At 43.2% G+C, this 18,153-nt stretch overlaps 1 protein-coding gene across 2 annotated transcripts in view; it reads right to left on the reverse strand.

Moving 5' to 3' along the window:
- Positions 1-18,153, reverse strand: part of TRAF5 (TNF receptor associated factor 5) — a 92,409-nt gene that overhangs the window by 41,295 nt on the left and 32,961 nt on the right. For both annotated transcript variants that reach the window (XM_069768550.1, XM_069768549.1), the window contains exons 2-3: positions 14,194-14,415; positions 12,012-12,069 (exon numbers count right to left, since the gene is read on the reverse strand). In XM_069768550.1, coding sequence (XP_069624651.1) covers positions 12,012-12,069; positions 14,194-14,408 — 273 coding nt within the window. In that variant the 5' untranslated portion in view covers positions 14,409-14,415. The remainder of the gene's footprint in view (positions 1-12,011; positions 12,070-14,193; positions 14,416-18,153) is intronic.

An 18,153-nucleotide genomic window follows, 5' to 3' on the forward strand; every position in this document is an offset into this window, starting at 1 on the left:
ACCACACAACTGAAGAACCGATATCAAATCTTTGTAGAGGATGAAGATGGCACACCTAAGAATGAAGCAATACCAGCAAGCAAAAAAGAAAAGGGCACACAGCAACAAGTGACAGCAAAAAGTACAGCCAAGAAGCAACGAAGAGTGGTGGTGGTGGGAGACTCACTACTGAGAGGCACCGAAGCAGCCATCTGCAGACCGGACATAACTGCAAGAGAAGTATGCTGCCTTCCAGGTGCGATGATCAAGGATGTGACCGATAGGATACCAAAGCTCTTCAGCTCCAAGGACGTCCACCCATTTCTTCTGATACATGTTGGCACCAATGACACGGCAAGGAAGGACCTACCGACAATCTGCAAGGACTTTGAAGAGTTGGGGAAGAAAGTAAAGGAACTGGATGCACAGGTAGTTTTTTCTTCTATCCTTCCAGTAGACGGGCATGGCACCAGGAGATGGAACAGGATCCTTGATGCAAACAACTGGCTAAGACGATGGTGCAGACAACAAGGATTTGGATTCCTGGACCACGGTGTGAATTACTGGTATGATGGACTCCTCGCCAGAGACGGACTACACCTCAACAAACCTGGGAAACACACATTCGCCAGAAGACTCGCTACACTCATCAGGAGGGCGTTAAACTAGAAGAAGAGGGGACGGGAAGAAAAACATTAGACTCGAACAAAGACGACCCAGGAAAACATACTCAGAAGGGAGGTAAGAACATTTCTAAAACAATCCACAGTGAGGAGATTGGAACAAAACAAAATCCTCTAAACTGCATGCTCGCAAACGCCAGAAGCCTGACAAACAAGATGGAAGAACTAGAAGCAGAAATATCTACAGGTAACTTTGACATAGTGGGAATAACCGAGACATGGTTAGATGAAAGCTATGACTGGGCAGTTAACTTACAGGGTTACAGTCTGTTTAGAAAGGATCGTAAAAATCGGAGAGGAGGAGGGGTTTGTCTCTATGTAAAGTCTTGTCTAAAGTCCACTTTAAGGGAGGATATTAGCGAAGGGAATGAGGATGTCGAGTCCATATGGGTTGAAATTCATGGAGGGAAAAATGGTAACAAAATTCTCATTGGGGTCTGTTACAAACCCCCAAATATAACAGAAAGCATGGAAAGTCTACTTCTAAAGCAGATAGATGAAGCTGCAACCCATAATGAGGTCCTGGTTATGGGGGACTTTAACTACCCGGATATTAACTGGGAAACAGAAACCTGTGAAACCCATAAAGGCAACAGGCTTCTGCTAATAACCAAGAAAAATTATCTTTCACAATTGGTGCAGAATCTAACCAGAGGAGCAGCACTTTTAGACCTAATACTATCTAATAGACCTGACAGAATAACAAATCTGCAGGTGGTTGGGCATTTAGGAAATAGCGACCACAATATTGTGCAGTTTCACCTGTCTTTCACTAGGGGGACTTGTCAGGGAGTCACAAAAACATTGAACTTTAGGAAGGCAAAGTTTGAACAGCTTAGAGATGCCCTTAATCTGGTAGACTGGGACAATATCCTCAGAAATAAGAATACAGATAATAAATGGGAAATGTTTAAGAACATCCTAAATAGGCAGTGTAAGCGGTTTATACCTTGTGGGAATAAAAGGACTAGAAATAGGAAAAACCCAATGTGGCTAAACAAAGAAGTAAGACAGGCAATTAACAGTAAAAAGAAAGCATTTGCACTACTAAAGCAGGATGGCACCATTGAAGCTCTAAAAAACTATAGGGAGAAAAATACTTTATCTAAAAAACTAATTAAAGCTGCCAAAAAGGAAACAGAGAAGCACATTGCTAAGGAGAGTAAAACTAATCCCAAACTGTTCTTCAACTATATCAATAGTAAAAGAATAAAAACTGAAAATGTAGGCCCCTTAAAAAATAGTGAGGAAAGAATGGTTGTAGATGACGAGGAAAAAGCTAACATATTAAACACCTTCTTCTCCACGGTATTCACGGTGGAAAATGAAATGCTAGGTGAAATCCCAAGAAACAATGAAAACCCTATATTAAGGGTCACCAATCTAACCCAAGAAGAGGTGCGAAACCGGCTAAATAAGATTAAAATAGATAAATCTCCGGGTCCGGATGGCATACACCCACGAGTACTAAGAGAACTAAGTAATGTAATAGATAAACCATTATTTCTTATTTTTAGTGACTCTATAGCGACAGGGTCTGTTCCGCAGGACTGGCGCATAGCAAATGTGGTGCCAATATTCAAAAAGGGCTCTAAAAGTGAACCTGGAAATTATAGGCCAGTAAGTCTAACCTCTATTGTTGGTAAAATATTTGAAGGGTTTCTGAGGGATGTTATTCTGGATTATCTCAATGAGAATAACGGTTTAACTCCATATCAGCATGGGTTTATGAGAAATCGCTCCTGTCAAACCAATCTAATCAGTTTTTATGAAGAGGTAAGCTATAGACTGGACCACGGTGAGTCATTGGACGTGGTATATCTCGATTTTTCCAAAGCGTTTGATACCGTGCCGCACAAGAGGTTGGTACACAAAATGAGAATGCTTGGTCTGGGGGAAAATGTGTGTAAATGGGTTAGTAACTGGCTTAGTGATAGAAAGCAGAGGGTGGTTATAAATGGTATAGTCTCTAACTGGGTCGCTGTGACCAGTGGGGTACCGCAGGGGTCAGTATTGGGACCTGTTCTCTTCAACATATTCATTAATGATCTGGTAGAAGGTTTACACAGTAAAATATCGATATTTGCAGATGATACAAAACTATGTAAAGCAGTTAATACAAGAGAAGATAGTATTCTGCTACAGATGGATCTGGATAAGTTGGAAACTTGGGCTGAAAGGTGGCAGATGAGGTTTAACAATGATAAATGTAAGGTTATACACATGGGAAAAGGGAATCAATATCACCATTACACACTGAACGGGAAACCACTGGGTAAATCTGACAGGGAGAAAGACTTGGGGATCCTAGTTAATGATAAACTTACCTGGAGCAGCCAGTGCCAGGCAGCAGCTGCCAAGGCAAACAGGATCATGGGGTGCATTAAAAGAGGTCTGGATACACATGATGAGAGCATTATACTGCCTCTGTACAAATCCCTAGTTAGACCGCACATGGAGTACTGTGTCCAGTTTTGGGCACCAGTGCTCAGGAAGGATATAATGGAACTAGAGAGAGTACAAAGGAGGGCAACAAAATTAATAAAGGGGATGGGAGAACTACAATACCCAGATAGATTAGCGAAATTAGGATTATTTAGTCTAGAAAAAAGACGACTGAGGGGCGATCTAATAACCATGTATAAGTATATAAGGGGACAATACAAATATCTCGCTGAGGATCTGTTTATACCAAGGAAGGTGACGGGCACAAGGGGGCATTCTTTGCGTCTGGAGGAGAGAAGGTTTTTCCACCAACATAGAAGAGGATTCTTTACTGTTAGGGCAGTGAGAATCTGGAATTGCTTGCCTGAGGAGGTGGTGATGGCGAACTCAGTCGAGGGGTTCAAGAGAGGCCTGGATGTCTTCCTGGAGCAGAACAATATTGTATCATACAATTATTAGGTTCTGTAGAAGGACGTAGATCTGGGTATTTATTATGATGGAATATAGGCTGAACTGGATGGACAAATGTCTTTTTTCGGCCTTACTAACTATGTTACTATATGTTACTATGTTACTATGATCGCCACGCAAAAAAGAAATAACAATTCTCACTTGTTGAACTGGATCACCAGAGGAGCAAGGTTTCAAGGCCAGAAACAGTTTGCAATTATTTTTGAAATTCACAAACTTGGCTCTATCACCATAAAACAAATCAGGAATAGGAATTCTTGGTTCTAACATAGGCTTCTGATCCACCAAATCTTGAATCTTTTGTACATTTATAACGAGATTATCCAATGAAGAGCACAGACCCTGAATATCCATGTCCACACCTGTGTCCTGAACTACCCAAATGTCTAGGGGGAAAAAAAGGCAAAACACAGTGCAAAGAAAAAAAAATGGTCTCAGAACTTCTTTTTTCCCTCTATTGAGAATCATTAGTACTTATGGCCTCCAGTACTGTTGTGAAAGGTAATTCAGTACCACAATGGACATAGAGGTCAGCGCACATACAGTGACCTGGCAATAACCCAAAAGACAAGAGCGAGCTCTGAGACGTGGGAACTCTGTTGACCGCAATCCCTAATCCTCTCCAACCACACTAAAGGCAGCCGTGGATTGCGCCTAACGCTCCCTATGCAACTCGGCACGGCCTGAGAAACTAGCTAGCCTGAAGATAGAAAATAAGCCTACCTTGCCTCAGAGAAATATCCCCAAAGGAAAAGGCAGCCCCCCAACCATGCAAAGGGGGCAAAAAGACCCTCCGTACTGAACTAACGGCACGGAGGTACACCCTCTGCGTCCCAGAGCTTCCAGCAAGCAGGAAAAAACAAATAGACAAGCTGGACAGAAAAAAACAGCAAACAAATAGCAAAGAATAACTTAGCTATGCAGAGCAGCAGGCCACAGGAACGATCCAGGAGGAGACAGGTCCAATACTAGAACATTGACTGGAGGCCAGGATCAAAGCACCAGGTGGAGTTAAATAGAGCAGCACCCAACGACCTCACCACATCACCTGAGGAAGGAAACTCAGAAGCCGCAGTACCACTTTCCTCCACCAACGGAAGCTCACAGAGAGAATCAGACGAAGTACCACTTGTGACCACAAGAGGGAGCTCTGCCACAGAATTCACAACAGCCCTCACTTTCCCTTAAAGTTTACCCTCTCTGCTCTCAAATGAAGAAAAACAGAGTCGTGAGAGGGAAAAACCAAAAAGTGAGGAAAAACAATATTCGTGAGCAAAGGAGGGGGATCAGAATCCAAAGGAAAGCGATGGTGCATTAAAGGCTTATTAAATATCATATAAACAAGGTAGATAATAAATTTACTAAAAATAATAAACCAATGAGACCAGTATCATGCTCATGGAAAAATTGCATATTCCGCAATCAAAACCGCATATGCTACCTATATTGCACCAGTTCGGCTATTGCACTCTCCCCACTACAATGCACAACAATGATAGCACTAAGACCCCAAAGATATATACATGCCTCTGAATCAAGACTACGCAAGTGGATATTGGTGCACTCAAAAGGTACATGTCCCTCAAAATAATTACACCGATCACCTCATAAGATAATCACCGAGGTGGGCCCGTGACATACTCATAAATGCACAATACTTTTACTGTGTCCTTACTGACGATATACTCAATAATAGAGCCACAACATATTGCACCAAAACCCTTATTGTTTTTCCTTAAAACAGTAAGCCATAATGGGTTCTTATCTGAAATCTGGATAATGTATAGATGCCTCAACGCGCTTCCCTTCCATCATAAAAGTTCATCAGAAGGCGGATGGATAAGCCAGAGTCCAAAGATAAGAAAGACAGGTGGCCGTCATAACATCATATTTGCCAGTATGTGGCTTCAAAGGCCTAATGGGGTGCATATGACTGACTATGCAGCAGGGCTGGCCTTGCTGCCAATGTGTAAAACAAAGGAGTACGGGAGTACAAAATGCATATTGTGAAGTGGATTTTCATGGGCCCATCCAGTATGTGGGTTCAAGGCTTATTGGGGTGCATATGAATTGCTAGCAGGGCTGGCCTTGAATTCAATGCAACACTTTTTCAGGAGTCCCCCCCCTGGACATCTGTAATGCTTCCAGGGGCGATCCCCATGATGTCCTTGTGTCATTTGAGCAGTGTTTCCATCATTTTCAGACATTTTTAGACCTTAAAAGGACCCCCAGGGGGAAAAGGGGGGGATCGCGGTAAAAATACTCAGGTCTCCCAGAGTTACATTGGGCTCGTTGTTCTGGCCGAGTACCCGAATATTCCAATTTGCTCGACCCGAGCAACGAGCACCAGAGCATTTTAGTGCTCGCTCATCACTATTGATAATTTTTTTGGCAAATATTATTCAGGACATTGAGCTGGTCATTTTGTGTAATTTTGAGTTCTAGTGGTCCAGGGTACCTTTTTTCAAATTGAACTTATGTACGATTGAGTACGTTTGATTATGTGCGACATAAGCGATTTACATGAATAACTTCTGAACTACACATAGAGTTGATAATTTTTTGGGCACATATTATTCAGGACATTGAGCTGGTCATTTTGAGTACTAGTGGTCAAGGGTAGGGCCGGACTGGCCATTGGGCACTTCTGGCAAAAACCAGAGGGGCCGGTGTCAGGAGTGGGCCGCTGACGCTATCAGCGGTGCCAGGGCCGACTCCTCCCACCAGCGCCGACTCACCCTCCCCCCAATCGCCCGCCCTGCATTCAACTGTACCGGCGTCTATGACGCCGGTACAGTTGAATGCAATGATGGAGGAGAGCGCGTCCGCTGTCGCTCCCTCTCCCATCATTCCCCGCTCTGCCTCGCGCTGACACTGCGGGTGCGCGATGACGTCATATCATTGTACACCTGCTGTGTGTTGGCCGTGCAGACTGCAGCTGCTGAGACCGGAGCCGGGAGCAGCGTGGGGCACGAGGAGAGGTGAGGAGAGTGTTTTTTTGTTTCTTTTTAATATATCAGTCAGTGAGTGATAACTGGATTGTGGGGCAATTGGGGGGGCCGTATTACATTCTATGGGGGCTGTGCTGTATTACATTCTATGGGGGGGCTTTATTACATTCTATGGGGGCTGGCTGCATTACATTCTATGGGGGCTGGCTGCATTACATTCTATGGGGCTAACTGCATTACATTCTATGGGGGCTGGCTGCATTACATTCTATGGGGGCTGGCTGCATTACATTCTATGGGGCTGGCTGCATTACATTCTATGGGGCTGGCTGCATTACATTCTATGGGGGCTGGCTGCATTACATTCTATGGGGCTAACTGCATTACATTCTATGGGGGCTGGCTGCATTACATTCTATGGGGGCTGGCTGCATTACATTCTATGGGGGCTGGCTGCATTACATTCTATGGGGGGGCTTTATTACATTCTATGGGGGCTGGTTGTATTACATTCTATGGGGGCTGGCTGCATTACATTCTATGGGGGCTGGCTGCATTACATTCTATGGGGCTGGCTGCATTACATTCTATGGGGGCTGGCTGCATTACATTCTATGGGGGCTGGCTGCATTACATTCTATGGGGGCTGGCTGCATTACATTCTATGGGGGCTGGCTGCATTACATTCTATGGGGCTGGCTGATTTACATTCTGTGGGGCATGGCTGCATTACATTCTATGGGGGATGGCTGCATTACATTGCTGTATTACATTCTATTGGGGGGGCTTTATTACAGTCTATGGGGGCTGGCTGCATTACATTCTATGGGGGCTGGCTGCATTACATTCTATGGGGGGCTGTATTACATTCTATGGGGGGGCTGTATTACATTCTATGGGGGCTACATTATATTCCATGGGGGGTTGTATTATATTCTGTGAGGAGGTGGGCTGTATTATATTCTATGGGGGGATGTATTATATTCTATGGGGGGCTGTATTACATTCTATGGGGGGCTGTATTACATTCTCTGGGGGCTACATTATATTCTATGGGGGGCTGTATTATATTCTTTAAGGGGTGATTGCATCATACTCTATGATTGGGCTACATTACATTCTATGGGGAGCTGCATTATACTACACGAGGAGGGCTGCTTTGTATTCTATGGAGGGGCTACATTATATTCTATGGGGGGCTGCATTATGCTCTATGAGGGGCTACCATATGTATGCAGGGGCTGCATTATACTATATGAGGGGGCTGCATTATATTCTCCGGGGGGTTACATTATACTCAGGGGGTTACAATATATTCTGTGAGGTGGCTGCATTATACTCTGGAGTGGCATCATTATACTATATGTGGGCTGCATTATACTGTATCGAGGACTATTGGGAATGCATTATACTATATGAAGAACTATGGCGTGCATTATACTATGGGAAGTGAATTGTACTACATGCATGACAATGGCGGTGCATTATACTATATCGAGCACTATGAGGAGTGTATTATACTATTTGGAGAACTGTGGCAGTACATTATACTATATGGAGGACTGAAGAGTGTATTATACTATATGGAGGACTGAGCAGTGTATTTTAATATATGGAGGACTATGAGGAGTGTATTATACTATATGGAGGACTAAGGAGTGTATTATACTATATGGAGGACTGAGAAGTGTATCATACTATATGGAGGACTGAGGAGTGTATTATACTATATGGAGAACTGAGGAGTGTATTATACTATATGGAGGACTGAGGAGTGTATTATACTATATGGAGGACTGAGGTGCACATTATAATATAAGGAGGACTATGGGGTGTATTATACTAAACAAGCAAAATGCTGCCTATTCATCGAGTGATTGGATTGTTTATGTGGGAACAGAAATCCTTGTTCTCAGCAGCACATCGCCGGTGTAAACTGTAGATGTGCTGCTGATAACATGATACTGTATGGGGACAGATTGATCTAATTGTGATTGTTCTGTCCCCATCATTCTTTCTCAGTTGGTGTAAAGAGGCCGGGAAACAAGCGAGCGACTTCAGTATTGTCGATCACACTCGTTTAGCGGCCTGAGATCAGTGCATGTAAATACAGCAGAAATGCTTCGCAGGGAGATGAGGCAATGATGATGACAGTTGTAGTTAGCACCCGGCGCCTGGGAATAGCGCTAACGCTACTGCTTTTCCCAGCCGCCAGAGCATTTAATTCTGGTATGTATAATGATTTTTAGGGTTGATGTCAGCTGCGTAATGTCAGCTGCTATCAATCCCTGGTGTAATTAATGGAGAGGTGTCTATCAGACACCCCCACTACTAGCCCAGACCTGGCGAGACCCAGCGACTCTGAAGAGTGGTGACGGTAGTAACAGTACCTCTCTTCACAGTCGCCGAGCTCAGCGCAAGACCCGGAATATCTGAAGAGCGGTGACGTTACTGATGTCACCGCTCTTCAGAGTCACTGGGTCTCGTGCTGCGCAGCGGAACCAAAAGTGGCTGTAGGCAAAGTTTATGGAGCATCAGAATGAGGTTCCACAGCCTTTGGTTGTCTCATCCCTTCATTATCTACGAGATCCAGTTATGTAGGTAAAGTAGCGGCTTTTCTTGGTACTGCAACTAAAAGCAATAAATAGGACTGAGCTGTAATGCTGGATACAGCTGTGATTATATGTTATATAGTCGTGTTACACTCCCCTCACTTCTTGGAACCTACAAGTGTACAAAGATATTATACAGTCACCATGTGACAAGTGGGCCTGTGTAACTCCAAATGCCAGGGCTGAATTTTAGTCCCAGTCCGGCCCTGGTCAAGGGTACCTCTTTTCAAATTGAACTTATGTGCGATTGAGTACATTTTATTGTTCGAGACATAAATAAGCTATTTACGTGAATAACTTCAGAACTACACATATAGTTGACAATTTTTTGGGCACATATTATTCAGGACATTGATATGTTCATTTTGAGTACTAGTGGTCCAGGGTACCTCTATTCAAACTGAATTTATGTACGATTGAGCAAGATGGCTGATAGGTAGATACTACAGATACGATCACTTTATTGAGGTTACGTATTTTGGCACCGCACAGGTGCCTACATCATATACATAGACACAAATGGGAGGGATATGATGTCAAATGTCATGAATATCACCTATGATGTCATGTCCTTCCCATTTGTATCTGTGTATGTATATACAGTGGGGAAAATTCCGTGAGTATTTGATACGCTGCCGATTTTGTACATTTTCCCATCTACAAAGAATGGAGAGGTCTGTAATTTTTGTCGTAGGTACACTTCACCTGTGAGAGACAGAATCTACAAATGAAAAAAAATGAAAAAACTGAAAATCACATTATGTGATTTTTAAGTAATTAAATTGCATTTTATTGCATGAAATAAGTATTTAATCACCTGCCAACCAGCAAGAATTCTGGCTCTCACAGCTCTGTTAGTTTTTCTGTAAGAAGCCTCCTACTCTGCACTCATTACCTGTATTATTTTCACCTGTAGAAAAGACACCCGTCCACACTCAATCACACTCCAACCTCTCCACCATGGCCAAGACCAAAGAGATGCCTAAGGACACCAGGGACAAAATTGTAGACCTGCACAAGACCACAAGACTAGGATGGGCTACAGGACAATAGGCAAGCAGCTTGGTGAGAAGACATTAGAAAACAGAAGAAACACAAGATGACTGTCAATCTTCCTCGGTCTGCGGCTTCATGTAAGATCTCGCCTCGTGGGGTAAGGAGGATTCTGAGAAAGGTCCGGAATCAGCCCAGAACTGCACAGGAGGACCTGGTCAATGCCCTAAAGAAAGCTGGGAACAGTCTCAAACATTACCATTAGTAACACACTACACCGTCATGGATTACAATCCCTCAGGGCACGCAAGGTCCCCTGCTCACACCAGCACATGTCCAAGCCCATGTGAAATTCGCCAGTGACCATCTGAATGATCCAGATGAGGCATGGGAGAAGGTCATGTGGTCAGATGAGACCAAAATAGAATTTTCTGGTATCAAGTCCACTCGCCGTGTTTGGAGGAAGAAGAAGGATGAATACAACCCCAAGAACACCGTCCCAACCGTCAAGTATTGTGGGGGAAACATCATACTTTGGGGGTGCTTTTCAGCAATGGGGACAAGACAACTGCACCGTATTGAAGGGAGGATGGAAGGGGTCATGTATCGCAAGATTTTGGCCAACAACCTCCTTTACTCAGTAAGAGCATTGAAGATAGGTCATGGCTGGGTTTTCCAGCATGAGAATGACCCAAAACACACAGCCAGGGCAGCTAAAAAGTGGCTCCGTATGAAGCATTTCAAGGTTCTGGAGTGGCCCAGCCAGTCTCCAAACCTGAACCCAATAGAAAATCCTTGAAGGGAGTTGAAACTTAATGTTGTCCAGCGACAGCCCCGAAACCTGAAAGATCTCAATCCCTGCTGCAGTTTGTGAAAACTTGGTCAAGAACTGCACGAAACGTCTGACCTATGTACTTGAAAATAAAGGTTTCTGTACCAAATATTAAGTTCTATTTTTCAATTGCATCAAATACTTATTTCACACAATAAAATGCAAATGAATTACCATATGTAAAAATCATACAATGCGATTTTCAGAATTCTTTTTTTTTTAACATTCAATCTCTCACAGTTAAAGTGTACCTACGATAAAAAATACAGACCACTCCATTCTTTGTAGGTGGGAAAATCGAGAGTGTATCCAATACTTATTTTCCCCACTGTATAGCTACTGTATTTATCGGAACCTCTTCATTTATATGGCCTGATGAAGGCACCTGGACGGTGCAGAAGTACAAAGCCTCAATAAAGTTACTGTACCTCTACCTTCCAGCTGTAATTTTTTCTAGTATTGCCCAGTGGTTTCTTGTTTTTTTCTACACCCTGAAGGGCCGTATTTGCTATTAGGCACTTGAGGGCACGTGCCAAGGGCAGGGACGATGCGGGGGGGCGGCACCTGAGCAAGGGTTTTTTTTGTTTTTTTTTAAAGTCCTGGGTCACCTCCCGACCGAGGGGGGTCTCCTCTCATAATTCCTCCCATGAGACAGAGCAGAGAGCTGTTGCTAATAATGTCTATGAGTCTGGAAGATCAAGTAAGTTGGATTTTCCCCATCCCGTTATAGTTTTTTTTTTTTTCAAAACACCAAAACCCCACTAAAAATTGACAATGATCTGGTGGTCGCACATCTCCACCCTCCACCATAGAAGTAACATGCTAGTATAACCACATCAATGCAGGAATTGTATGTCGTCACATGGACAGAAGCTCGACTATAATCTCATGTCTGTGGTCAACTTCCACCACCAGGGTCCATGTCCCAATGTCAATATAGGAAGGTTCTAGATATAACATGTAAAGACCACAGTGACCGATACAATCAGATGTCATCACAGCAATTTCCTGGATATTAGCGTAATAAAAGACAGATTGTTCTTACCTCTTGTATTTTTATATTTTCTTTGTCCATCGGGCACTGAGGAATTTCATACAACTCTCTGCAAAGAGGGATGATGGATGGATTGATCTTTAATGGTAGGCACAGTAGCAGAAGCCACCAGCTTCCTGCAGCTGCTGTTCAATCATTTGTGCCTGCTATTAAAGAGAATGAATATTCACTGCACTCCACGCTGGAAACATGCATTACTTAATAGAGACACTTTTTGGATTCACCAAAAGGTCTTAATAATAGATAAGCTTTCCATGATTGAACATTTTTTAAAATCTTTTTGTTGTTCCTTTCGAGACCTTTAATTATATCTAATTATGCACATACCTAGAACCAAGGTGTATTCAGCCGATTGGACTATGTCTGCTTGAGAGATGTATTACTATGCAGGATTTGGCTAAGATCTGAGGAAGTTACAAACGTGTTGCCTGATACTTTATATCTGTAGTCTATGTTCACATTTTGGAATTATACCACATGTTTTTAGCTACTGTTACTTTAGAGCGTTGAGTGCTGGCTCTTGTTTTGGGCTTCATATATGTGAACATTGAATATATTACTTCTGAATTGCATTGCTGCTATACAGACTGTTGTTAGAAATTTTATGATTCTTAGTTTAAAATTTGATCAAATTTGTCTAAGCCCATCAGTCCAAGAGTGTTTAATTAGAGTTGTATCTTGGCTGCACTTTAAATTTGTAGGCCCAGCACGGTACCAAGATATATATTTTTCCTAGGCCCAGCGTAGGAGAGGTAATTCTGATCATGTAAATTCTCATCTAAGGAGGTTGTTTTATTGCTGGTTGATGGGTTCACACGATTTGGTCAAAATGTGAACTGTGAACTACAAGAGTAAAGGACCATCCTGATTGGGTACACCTTGTCGAGGTGGAATGGCTTTTACACTCTTTTGATCAAGATAGTGTCAACTAAGTACGGTACCTATGTTATTTACATATACTATAATTATTTATTTACTTAATACAGGGTATTCGCTCATTGTATTTATCCTTGCTTTTTCATTACTGCTATAAAGACTGTTCTTTGAAATTTACGATTCTTAGTTTGTATTTTGATCAAATTTGTCTAAGCCCATCAGCTCAAGAGTGTTTTAATTAGAGTTGTATTCTGCCTGCGCTTTAAATTTGTAGGCCCAGTGTAGGAGAGGTAATTCTGATTAAGTTCCCATCTAAGGAGGTTGTTTTATTATTCGCAGATGGGCTCACACAATTTGATCAAAATGTGCACTGAGAATCTCAATTTTACAGTACAGTCTATGTAGCATTAATGCAGTTCCAAGTTCATATATTCAGTGTTTTCATCTATTTTAGTCCGCTCACAGTGCACTTACATCTGTTTGATGGAACTCAAGGGGCTGTGACAAAGAATGGGCCAGAACTGAAGCATACTAACATGGTTATTTGCTGTTAAGTTCTTTTATAAAGAATTATATCCTCATCTGACCAGAAATATTTTAAAGATTTAATGCATGAGGACTGTTCCATCATAATGGTTAATCCTGAGCTACTTGATACCTGGGGTGAAGAAATCCGTCTTGTGGTTCTTGTGTAATCAGTGTTAGAGCTTTTCAGCTAATGATATGTCCGTGCTCCGGGGCAGGGTCTTATCTTCCTGCTCTAGGCCAGAGAAACCAAGGAAAGATCCACCCACAGGTCGCCCCAAAGCACAAACAGTCTGTCTCTCTCTGTCTCTATGATGAGGAACATGTCTGTGCTTCGGAGCGGCCTATGGGCAGGTCTTTCCTTGGTTTCTCTGGCTTGGAGCAGGAAGATAAGACTCTGCCTACAGTCCTGCCCTGAACATGGGCGTCTCATTAGCTGAAAATGTCTAACACTGATTACACAAGAACCACAAGATGGATTTCTTCACCCAAGGTATCATTTTAATCAGTGTAACAGCACCAACCTGACAATGCCTGTTGTTTACTTAGCAAAATCCTGCTTACAGATTCTCTTTAAGTATATATTGTATCTGAGCCTAACAATGCAAATCTATATTAGTCAGTGTGCAGAGATGAGGGTATTGCAATGGTGTACATAAGTGTGCGTCACCCAATATCTGCCTGGGTCTTCAGATAATATCATGATAATGATATACTGTAGTCAGATGTGTGGTTAGTGCAGCACATGTTACAAAAGCCATACGGCACTCACTTCAGGCTCAGCATACATTTCTCACAGAACCGGTGACCACATCCTGTTTGATGAGGATTGTGAAGAACCAGATGGCAGCTTGCACACTTGTACCGCTCCTGCAATGTCTCCACAAACACATATTCCTGCTTCGGCTCAAAGTCAAGTGACAGTCCCGCGCTGGAGTTCTGCCTGCCGAATTTTTCTGGATGCAATGTAATTTCGGCACAATCCATGGTGGAGCTGGAAGAAAGCCAATAAAAAATGAAATATGGAGGAATATTCCTTGAAGTGAAAGAATAATTACAGGAAATGCACTGTGTTGTGGTGTGGAGTCTCACCCAGCGCTGCAGAAGACAAGGTCCCCCCTTAACAAGTGTTTAGCACCTTGATAAGGGTCCTTCACAGCAGCAGTAATGTTGCCTCTGTGGTTAAGTCAAGTCCCAGTGAGACATCAAAATGGCTCAAAATAATAAAAAAAATTATACTAATCTTCACTGCGTCCCATAGGTCCTATTGTGGGGGGCTGGGGCTTAACCATTACTTGGTGGTCTTTCTTTCTAGTCTTATCTCAGAACATCGGAAATGCCTACTAAGCTAATCACTGCAGTCGATAATTGGCTAAAAGGGCATTTTGGGTGTGTTGAAAATGGGCTCAGGTAGCACAGATCGGAGGGACGGTAAGTACCAGAACAGGACCTGCAGGGAGCAGTGCAGGGAGTATCATTTCTTTTATTATATTGGGCAATTTTATCAATCATTTTGATCAACAAAAATTATGGATTGTGGGAAAAACTATAGATTTAAAAAAATGAATGCTTGGCCTTAAATGAAAAATATTTAGAATTGAGAGTCCTCAGTGGTTGATACCTTTTAATGGCTACCTGAAAAGATGGTAACAAATTGCAAGCTTTGGAGACTACACAGGTCTCTTCATCAGGCATAGACTGTGTAATATACTACGTGGGCTGTGCTATATACTACGTGGGCTGTGCTATATACTGCGTGGGCTGTGCTATATACTACGTGGGCAGTGTTATAAACTGCGTGGCTGCTATATACTACATGGGCAGTGTTCTATACTATGTGGGCAATGTTATATACTGCGTGGGCTGTGTTATATACTGTTTGGTACGTGGCCTGTGCTATATACTATGTGGCTGCTATATACATACATATTCTAGAATACCCAATGCGTTAGAATTGGGCCACCATCTAGTTCTAAATATTTTTCTATCCACTGGCCAACAGGGTATTAAGATATATATCTTTCCTGGCTTTAAATGAGTAACTCAACTTTAATTTGTTTGAAATAACTTTATCTAGCATGGAAAGTTATGAAACTTTAATAAGGAATTTGTTTTCATTCCTGTAAAAAAATTGAATGTATGTGGTTTCCAACCTCCGGCTTTCGCCAGTCTAACTTCCCGCCTGCAATTACATGGGTATCAGAACATATTCATTTGGAGTACAGATGATGGCAGTGATGGATCGGCGCTTGTCTCCTCCTCTGAGTATTGTACTCATCAGAACAGTCTCCTGCGGCAGCTTATCCCCAGAGTAAGGGCTCATTCAGACGTACGTTTTTCTCCTACGAGTGCTATCTGTGGTTTTCAAGGATAGCCTTATATCTATGATATTCTATGGGGCTGTGCACATATCCATTTTTTTGTTTTAAAAAAAATGGAGATATGTCCGATTTTGATCCGCGGGTTGATTCAAAATCGGCAATAGGGCCATGAACACAGACTGCTGGAAAAGAGAAGGTGGCGACATTTTTTTTTCTCCACGAACATGAAACACTGATGACCGTCGGACCAAACCCTAAAAAAAATAATTGGTACCATTTTCTCATAAGTTGAAAATACTGACGCATGAATGAGCCCAGGTGCTGAGCTGACCCTTCCACTGCCATTTTCTGCACTCCAAATGACTACGTGCTGGGGAAAAGACAGGTTTTGGAAGCTGCTTTCATAAAAAAAAAAAGTAACAGGAATGAAAACAAATTCCCTAATAAAGTGACTTGCAAAGTTTCAGAATTTTCCAAACTGGACAAAATTATTAAAAAATAAACATGATTAGTTACACTTTCAAAGCTTCTAGATAAGAAATTGTCCCCGTTTAGAAAACTTTTCCCTATATGCACAGTTCATTGCTCAGCCTTACTCACCCTCCGTGGATCTAGTGCTGAGTCTCCGCTGCTGCCTCAATATCCTTTGTTTGAACGTAGTGGTGACATCACGTCCACATGGCTGCAGCCAATCACTGAGTGCAGCAGCTCTGAGCAGCTTGTGTGGTCTACATTGACAGAGCTGCTGCGCTCAGTGATTGGCTACAGTGATGCTGAAACAAGCCAAACAACAGAGACTAAGGCAGTGGCGGAGACTGGTAAATGGCCTAACTGTTCTCCTCCAGTCTGATGGAAGACGTCATGCTACTGCTGCAGCCAATCAGCGGCCACTGATTGGCTGCAGTGGTCACATTCCATCTGAACCAGAAGAACCAATCTTTCTTTCAGCTCGGGGTAGACTGTGGAGGCAGCGAGACGTAAAGCGACAGCGGAAGCCAGGAAACAGACAGAGGTGTAGGATCTACACTCACAATGCACCAACCCAAATGCGCCAGTGTAACCTACTGTGTGAAACCAAATGGAGAACTTTGCCACCTCCATATTAACGCAGACAGCCCATAAATAGGAAATTGTTCTAAACTTACTCTTACGTGTCACTGAATCAGCTTCCTGTTGACATATGAGGCCGTCTCATTGAAGGGCTTTTGTGGTTGAAAAGTAGAAAAGTGCAAAACTAAGATGTGGAAAGATAAGATTCATAGAATAATACCAAATCTCTCTTACTGTCCAATGTGAAAAAGCAATCAGCTATTCTAATATGTAGGCGCACATCTCAGGCTCATAAATCATGGTAAAAACGGGCAGACTTTCTTCTATGGCGTTTAGAAACGATGGTGGCCATACTGACTGTTTCCCATATTAATTACTATCTCTTTGCACAACTTTAACACATAGAAATCTTTTATTTCTATTCTGCATTCTATTCCGGTACGTGTCACACGGACGGCATACAGAGGAGACACGGATGTCATCCCTGCTCCCAGATAAAAACAGACATGTCTACATATGGGTAATGCAGACACATGGTCCGTGTGAAGACACGGACATTTGCACAGCCCCATAGATTATAATGGGTGTGCGTGTGTCTCCTGCACGTGTGAAAACGGACGTCACACGTTCCGGAAACACGGACGTGTGAAGGGGGCATCATGAATAGTAGCTAACTTCCATACTTGATACCACACCTTTCATCTCGTAAGTAAGTCTCCAGCCCTGCCACCTGCGCTTCATTCTCAGGATTAGTGGAGGTCACACAGATCCATCCCAGGAATCATATCCTAGTGATGTGCCATGTTTTTATTAGATGGGAATAGCAGAGGAGCGGAGGAATTGGAGCTCCGAGGTCCTATGATTCCTATAAACCACCTGGAATATAGATGTCAGCCTTATGCCCTGACTGATGGGCGTGAGCCAAGGGGGTTTGTGGCCCCACTGTGCCACGAACCAGACTACCCTGGAAGGGGCGTGACTATGACAGCTGCCTTGGTTTTCACTGGAGCCTCTGATGGTGAGGTCAGGCTTGTGCGGTAGGCAGCTACCAGGTGCTACTCCAGGGTGGTGTCTGGCTGTGGCTGCTGATCCCACTTGGAGAACAGGAAAACTAGGACAGGTGTGGGCATCAGGTGGAACTGGCAGATGAGAACGAATGAATCTCAGACGAGTAGGCTGGCACGGTTAAGACATAGGGCTGGCAGAGACACAGGGCTGGCAGGAACGGCAGAGACACAAGGCTGGCAGGCACGGCAGAGACACAAGGCTGGCAGGAATGGCAGAGACACAAGGCTGGCAGGAACAGCAGAGACACCGGGCTGGCAGGTACGGCAGAGACACAGGGCTGGCAGAAACGGCAG

The sequence above is a fragment of the Ranitomeya imitator genome, chromosome 5 (genome assembly GCF_032444005.1).
Source record: "Ranitomeya imitator isolate aRanImi1 chromosome 5, aRanImi1.pri, whole genome shotgun sequence".
NCBI classification, from domain to species: Eukaryota; Metazoa; Chordata; class Amphibia; order Anura; family Dendrobatidae; genus Ranitomeya; species Ranitomeya imitator.